This window comes from Coffea arabica, chromosome 11c (genome assembly GCF_036785885.1).
Source record: "Coffea arabica cultivar ET-39 chromosome 11c, Coffea Arabica ET-39 HiFi, whole genome shotgun sequence".
In the NCBI taxonomy this organism is placed as follows: Eukaryota; Viridiplantae; Streptophyta; class Magnoliopsida; order Gentianales; family Rubiaceae; genus Coffea; species Coffea arabica.
In genome coordinates, this window is record NC_092330.1 from 5381283 (window position 1) to 5389596 (window position 8314).

The 8314-nt window shown below is 36.6% G+C and overlaps 1 protein-coding gene across 5 annotated transcripts; it reads right to left on the reverse strand.

Moving 5' to 3' along the window:
* Nucleotides 1-169: 169 nt before the first annotated feature.
* LOC113716308 (uncharacterized) lies at nt 170-7423 on the reverse strand. Of its 5 annotated transcripts, none has more exons than XR_011823334.1 (7): nt 7110-7423; nt 6749-6849; nt 5395-5536; nt 4590-4750; nt 787-1286; nt 570-690; nt 170-480 (listed from the first exon to the last, which is right to left on the reverse strand). XR_011823334.1 is itself a non-coding variant. In XM_027240589.2 (7 exons), exons 4-6 carry the CDS (start codon nt 4640-4642, stop codon nt 644-646), a joined length of 600 nt encoding a protein of 199 aa, XP_027096390.1. In that variant the 5' UTR covers nt 4643-4750; nt 5395-5536; nt 6749-6849; nt 7006-7420; the 3' UTR covers nt 170-480; nt 613-643. The 5 variants fall into 5 exon arrangements, 2 of the variants coding, with proteins under 2 accessions (XP_027096390.1, XP_027096389.1); XR_011823333.1 differs by having other exon boundaries at nt 5395-5525; nt 7006-7422; XR_003454113.2 differs by having other exon boundaries at nt 7006-7420.
* Between the last annotated feature and the right edge of the window lie 891 nt (nt 7424-8314).

An 8314-nucleotide genomic window follows, 5' to 3' on the forward strand; every position in this document is an offset into this window, starting at 1 on the left:
TCAGGGGACCAACGTCGATGTACACCTTTTTCCGTTACTTAGGTTATGATAAAAGTGGGAATATTCCGTATTGATTTGCTCCATGCACATCACTAATGCCCAATCATCAGGTAATACACAAATAGAAAAGTTCTTAGATATTGCGCTTTACCTTTGTCCGGAAAAGGTATCAAATCAAAGTCGAATTATTTGCTTGAGAACTGAAAAATAATAACTTAATGTCGACATTTTCAATAAAAGTCAAAACATATTACTCTATCGATCGATGGCAAGTGTCATTCATTCTATTTTATAATATTTCAAAATTCAAACACTAGCTTACTTAAATCAGATGGGGGGCTTCTGCAGTCACTCTATTTTTTTTCAAGTCTACGAGTCTCATGTCCGAGTGATGAAGATCGTTTTCAACTTGTTTGACTTGATGGTTCGTTCTCTTCTCAATTCCTTCGCAGATTCTGTTATGGTCTCCCAATTGTGCAGCTACCCAAATTAAAGAATATTAATGGTTGGCACAAATTGACACGGAGGGAGTTAAAAAAAAAAAAGGAATAAACAATTCAAAGACAAACTTTTGTAAAACAACTTGACTCTTTTATCTCTGAATCCGCCAACCTGCCGCCAAATCTTGTCTGTGGATGGATGTTCAGGTGTCTCGACCACAAGTTGGCAGCAGCCCTGCACTCCTATGACCTGTTTCAGAATTCACATATAACTATATATATCCACAAAAGCTTAAGAAAACCCATCAAAATAAACTAAAAATTTCCAAAAGAAAGAAAGAAGTACAAGTCTTGAGCGGAAGGACTTTTATGACGAGCCCTCCAAAGATGAAGAGGGCGATAAATATCAGCTTGGATCGGTAATCAACAGGAAAGACCAACACAACCGGAATAACGGCGAAGAAAATTGAGACTTGGCCCATGAAACTAGATGCCTCGGGGTGATGGCGTTGTAGTATAATAGATGCCCAATAAGCACAAAACATCAGCAGGATAGCCATGCATGACAACGGGAAGGTTGCAGGTACTGGTGCAAGGGTTTGAAAATATTGCAAGGCTATGCCAATGCTAATGGTGGTAAAACAAGGTCCAATCACCGCCGGCAGCCACTGCAAGTTCGTCATGTTATTGTCATCAAGATCATCACCATCATCAGGTTGCCGGTCGTCTGCAGGCAGGTGCTGCTGCCCCTCTATATCAAATCCTGCACTAGGCTCCGGTTGGGTGGTGGGCAACTCTAGTTGAACTGGCCTGTCCGGGATCAGCCGCTTGGGCAGCTTGATCATACTGAAGAAGAAGTAGAGAACGTAGCTGAATATTGGCCACATTTTTTATCAGGGAAATGTTTATAAACTGTATGATCAAAACTTCGGCGCTTTTTTTTTATAGGGGTATGGGAATGGCTGGTGAATGGTGACAATGTCCGCTGTCTTTTTCGATAGGGCAAATTCGTAAAATTTAGGCAATTGTCGTCGCCTCGTCGGGGACTGGACTGGCTCACACCGTCAACAAACGATGTGGGACCCAGATAAAGGAATAGGAAGCCTCTACTAAATACTAACTAGCATTCACTCATTCTATTTTTAATCTCGCCACGTGTCTTTTTTCTTTTGACAAGAAGTTCATCAGCAACACCTAAATTAACCCCACAAGATATAACCAAAAGGCAATTGCTGACTTCTGGTTGCACCCATGGAACTTAAGTACTACTCACTCACATTCTCAACAAACGATGTGGGACTCAGGAAAAGAAACAGGGGAACTTCTACTGAGTACTAACTAGCACTCACTCACTTTGTTTTTAATCTCGCTACATGTCTTTTTTCTTTTGACAAGAAGTTCATCAGCAACACCTAAATTAACCCTACAAGATACAATCAAAAGGCAATTGCTGACTTCTGATTATACACATGGAACTTAAGTACTATTCACTCACACCCTCAACAAACGATGTGGGATTCAGGAAAAGGAATAGGAGAGGTTCTACTAAGCACTAATTAGCACTCGCTCACTCTATTTTTAAACTCGCCACAAGTCTTTTTTCTTGATGGATAGTTATTGACTCATTGTCGCTAACTCTACTTTATCGAGTCGGCTCGGCTTACGGCTCTGTTGCTCGGGGCTCTGTTGCTCGGGACTTTACGGCTCTGTTGTCATAAAAAAGATCGAATACGTGTAGTTTCCGTGTGAGCATGTTGACCAGGACTTTAACATTTTTGGATAATATCCTTTTAACTTCCTTGAAAGAAATATATATTCCCTCGGTCCGGTTGCTAAACTGCTGAGAAATGCTAAAAACTGAGGCGCTCTTTTTTAATAGGGGGATGGGAGTGGTTGGTGACAATGTCGGCCTGTAGCACTGCACTAATGTATGAGCATCCTCTAGAACAACATCATTGATCACTCACTAGCCAAAGTCAATAAACAGATTTTCCAGTCAATATACAAAGTCAAGTTGATCACTCAATGATAGTGTTACACAAATGAATGAACATGCTCCACAAACAACATAATTGATCACTGATTAACCAAATTCAATAATCATATTTTCCAATCAATATACAAATTCATCCATTCAATATAATTGATCACTCATTAATAGGGATATTAATTCTTCGTTTTTAATTCTCTTTTACATTATTAAATCCTCATCCTTTACCGTATTCTATGCTATCCTTACCAATGACTCCAATTTAACTGTGTACTTACCGTTGTTTTCCTATCATCATCTATTTTTTTCATCATATTGTCTCCTTCCTACGGTAAAATTTTCTCACCCAACATGCCTAGTTTATTAACCAAACACTGTCACTTCTTAATTCCATGAATGCGCAACAAAAACATGACTTAGAGCTCGTTTAAGGTTGCAGTAACTTGTTGAAAAATACTTCCCTATTAGAGTTTTTAACAAAAGTACTTATCGACTATTTAAATATTTTTAAATATATTATTTGGAAACATAGTTCAATAAGTATTTATTGTATCGAATAACGTGTAATTTAAAATTTTTTAAAAGTATTTATCTTTTTATTTGGTTCATAATATAGGATAAAATGATCAAAATTTGATATTTTATTTTTTAAATTACAAAAACTACTGTAAAAGTACCAAAATAAGTTTGCTAAATGAACTTTTAACACCAAAAACTCTACTCTTAATTTTATGAAATAATATTTACCAAACATTTTAACAGTACTTTTACCACCTAAAAGTACTCTTGTACTAAAAGCACCGCAGCGTCAAACAACGAGGCCTTAATCACTTTCTTCCAATCATTCTCCTTACATGACGTATCTTGTTTCCTTTCTTCACTCGTCTAGCATCACAATTAAACACAAGGCATTTATGTTAATTCAATTAATAAGACTAACACCCATAATTACAGTACAAACATTAACTTTCCGTTTGCAATTTTATCGTCCATACAACATTCTACATTGTTCACGATCTATTTGCTAGTAGGAGGTGCATTGCGCGGTAGAGATAAAAATGTGTATGCCTAGTTTAGTATAAATAGGTGTGAAATACTATACTAAGGAAATACCTTTATATCCAAGGACATTACTACTATTTTAAAGATAAGGAAACAGGAGTAAAAAAAATGTAACACAAGGCCAGAAGAATCAAGAGATTACTGCTAGCGCACTTAGCAAACAATCTACCCGTAATTAAAGTTTACAAAAGAAAGAGCCAATGTCTTGAAGGACAGGTTTAATTAAAGTTCCCAAAGAAAAAAAAAAGGCTCATGAATTGAAGAGGTTGCCCTCTCCAGTAGGCAACTCTGAATCTCATCCAACAATCCTTTAACATAAGCAACCAAAAGTGAAGAATCCATTGATATCCCGAAATCTTTTCCTTGTTTTCCAGGAATATCTCTTCTGGAAATGACTACAGTCCCACTAGACACATCACGAGGTCCAATCTCAATTCTTAGAGGTACTCCATGCAAAGAAAAGCTAGGTAAATTTCAAAGCACAATTGTATTACATTCAACTGTAAAATAGTATTCTTGAGATCCACACACATAACTTTCAAATATGGAATTGTTAATAGCAACAGTAGACGTTTCAAAATTGAAACTTCATTCCCTTCCAGAAAACAAAGCCAACAATCACTGAAATAGCTCTCGTTGAGCTGGCCTTCAATAGATATCACTTCACTTGTTAATTATTCAAGCCAGTCTTCCAAAAGCTTTGGTTGAGCAAATCACAAATGGAACCTAACCACTCAAGTTGATTTTTTTTTTCAAACTAATTTTAAACAATACCTCTAGATGCTCAAGCGAAGTGAAGTAAGGTGACAAGTCTTAAAAGTAACCATGTTTGGTGAGATTTTTTAGAATTAACCTTCAGGAATATTAAAGCTCCAAGGAAGTTAGTTACTTGTGCCCTATGCTTGTTTGTTTAGACGTAGTTCTGCACCCGTTAACATTCTAAGAAAGAAAAATCATTTGAAATGTTTACATGGCCATGTATTTGGAATTTTCCTCTTCCTAAATTTCTCTTATTTTTACTCATTCTTTGGTGGGAGAAGTCCAGTGGCAAGCTAGATACCAGGCAAGATACAGAACATCTACAGAAGCAGGCAAACCTTGATCTTCCAAAAGTTGTATTTCCATCCAGGTGTTCTCTGATCAAAGTCATCGACCTTGACCTTTATTCCAGCTGCTTGCAGAGTTTCTTTCACTGATGATGTAGCATTAAGAACTCCAGTTCTGTCATTGCTTTCTTCCATATTGGGGCAATCAAAACCTGAAATCAGTTAATAATAAGAGCTATTCCATCTCAAGAAAGACAATTTTTAATGCACATAGCAAGGAAAATGGAAGGGCTAACAAAGCAGAAAGTTGTTACTTCACTGCACTGATAAGTCCAATTTCTGGACCAAAATCAAAACAAAAGTTGCAGAACTAATGTAAAATGATAGAAATACAAAATCTGTTGAAGTTTAGGAAACCAAATAAGGATCGAAAAAATCAGCTTTGCGAAAATTAATCAGTCCATTGAGTTAAAAACACTGCATCTATCCCCAGCCTCCATTCATTCTTATCTTCTGGGCATACACATTAGCTAATATTAGTAAAACAACCAAAAACAAGCAATACGCTTAGAAACAATTAATCAGTCTCTATCAGAAGAAGATTCTTCTCTCCATGTATGTAATGAATATGAAAATTAATAAAAAGAGAAGCTCTTGTGCAACAAAGATTTGAAAAAAGTTCAAGTCCAACTTAGGCATTTGATAAATCACAGTTAGCACTCAAGACCAGTACAAAGTCACATAAACTGGTAACGCTAAAAGCAAAACAAGCAAAGGCTAACGTAAAGCAGATCACAGGCAAACATTAGTATAAGAGAAATAAAATGAAAAACCAGTAAAAGACCTTTTTGAATACCTGTACAGGTGCCACCCTAGGTGGAAGCATTAAGCCAAGGTCATCCCCATGAGTCATGATAATACCTCCAACAAATAGCGTTCTAATAGCCCATGATGTCTGCCACACATGTTGCCTTTGTCCATTTTCATCTGTAAATAAACTAAACAAGCAAACAGACTGTTTAGGGAATTGCACCTTTCATATTTCAAATACCAAAAACAGAACAGAAAAAAATTGATGCAAAACAACTATATCTGTAGGATATTTTGCAAAAGTGTTCAGCAATGAAAAAAGCTCAATAAATTTTAAAATCATCATCAATTACACCAATTGCACAGCTTATAGAAAATCACAGAAAAGGTAAAATGGCAAACAAAAATTTTCTCAATACACAATACAAAACGATGACAATCAACTTTTTAAGTTGCATACAAGCAATCATCTGGAGAAACGAAGCAACAAGGTCAAAAACATTCTGTTTTTAAAATATAAAAAGAAGAACACCCCAAGGGATCCTTTTGGGGTTCCTGAAACATACACCAGAAAACCACTTAATGCATAGCATTTTTGGCGAAGAAAATCAAATCTTCAGACCAAATTACACAGACTAAACTAAGTTTAGGAAACACCGTACCTGAGTCTAAAGACTTAGACTGGTGTTTCACTAAAAAGAATGGTCTTGTCATCCTTAACCTTAATCTCATGATGTTTCCATTGTCCATGGATAGTATTATACTTGAACATATATGTCTACAATTTGTGCATGGCAAAGGATCACACAGTTCATAAAAGCACATAACTACAGATCCAGACCAAACTTGATCAACAACTACACTTTTTTTACTATCCCGACGAACTTTTACGCATCTCCTAATTCCTAAAGAAGAATCGCATAAAATTTCAATCTTGACTCATAATTAACTGCAATAACAAGTGGTTGTTGAACTTGCCATGTAATCAATGGTGATAAATGGATCATTAACAGCAACAAGTTCTACATCCAATCTTCCGACCGAATTACACAGACTAAACTAAGTTCAGGAAACACTGTACCTGAGTCTAAAGACTTAGACTGGTGTTTCACTGAAAAGAACGGTCTTGTCATCCTTAACCTTAATCTCATGATGTTTCCATTGTCCATGGATAGTATCATACTTGAACATATATGTCTACAATTTGTGCATGGCAAAGGATCACACAGTTCATAAAAGCACATAACTACAGATCCAGACCAAACTTGATCAACAACTACACTTTTTTTACTGTCAAAGCGACGAACTTTTACGCATCTCCTAATTCCTAAAGAAGAATTGCGTAAAATTTCAATCTTGACTCATAATTAACTGCAATAACAAGTGGTTGTTGAACTTGCCATGTAATCAGTGGTGATAAATGGATCATTAACAGCAACAAGTTCTACATCATCCCTCTGCAAGATGACTCTAGCAACCAAACGTCCAGTTCTTCCAAAGCCTGTTAGACAAGTTCTACATCATCTATGGCTTTAATTGAGATTAATTTTTTGAGAAAAAAATTATGTAGAAAATCGGAGAAGTATGGAAGAAATATTGGTCGGCCGGTAAATTTGATGAGAGAAGAGACGGAGGGATAGGGAAGGGGAGCGTTTACCAAGCCCTAACCCCCAATGGTGCAAAAATCAGAGGAGGAACAGAAATCAGAGAAGGAAAAAGATGAAGACTTTGATGGTTGTAATCCTCGAGCCACAAGCCAACCTTCAATTGATGTGATTTTCTCTGCTTCTGCACATCTTAGACTGGATCCGAAGAATAAAGAACCTCTGGATCTGGCGGAAAAAAGAACAAATGGAAAGAAGAACCGGTAGGCTGTCGAATTGCTAAGGAAAGCAGCCAGTTTCCCGAGCCAATTGAAATGCGGTGGTAGTGGCATGTTGACAAGATACCCGCATACTCAGCAAAATATTACTAACGAATAAAGAGAGACCAAGGGAAGCAAACACCCAAAAACCTTTAGCGCAAATGAGTAATTTCACGGTTAGCAAAATCACAACACCTACCTCTGCTGCTGTGATAGAGCGTTACTAACAACTATCATTACCAACCCTCAAACTCACAAGTAACAACTCGCATTTTTTTTTTCCAAACAAAGAAAAAGAAAAAGACAGAGGGCCCATCACCAGCTCCACCTCAGCATTGGCCAATCTCCAGCCGCCACATGGAGGACGACCATGTTGAGGTGTGAGGGTGGTGTTCATGCTTATATTATATGTTTATGATGATGATGATGATCAATGAGCCTTTTTTCCCCTTTCCTTCGTTGCCATTTTCTTTACATAAAATACAATCTATTGAACTAAAAAATCTGTAAGGCAAATTAAGTACTTTTTTTTCCTCACCACCTCTTAGTTTTTCTCGATCAATATTCAATAAGCCATCTAGCTTCCAATGCCCTCTATTTATCTCCCAAAATTTACACGTGCAGTTCTTCAAAACATAGCACTCTAATACTAGTCGTTGAGTTGCTCCCACCCATGGTCGGTATACTTTATTTCCACATTGATTGGTCTCGTTATTTCCATCATCAACTAACACTAAAATTTAATTCTCGAATTGTAACCCAGCTTTCACCTAAATGACCAATGATTGATGATATCTTGTCATTCAATCATTTTCAACTGATTACATTCGCGAGGAGGACGAGATAGATTGAATGGCTCGAGAAAGGGAGTGTAAGTGCGGAATCTCGAATTTGAACCCTTTCGCTTATACTATTGAAAAATAATAATATTCCCTCGATCTCATATATTTAGTCATGTTTGAATATATATGTTTTTTATGTATAATACACTCCATCAAAAAATTTTTATTTTATTTCACTTTTGCCGTTAATCATGTGTTGGTCAAAGTAAAAAGTAAAAAACAATCACATCACATTTGTCTTTATGCATCATTAATGAAGG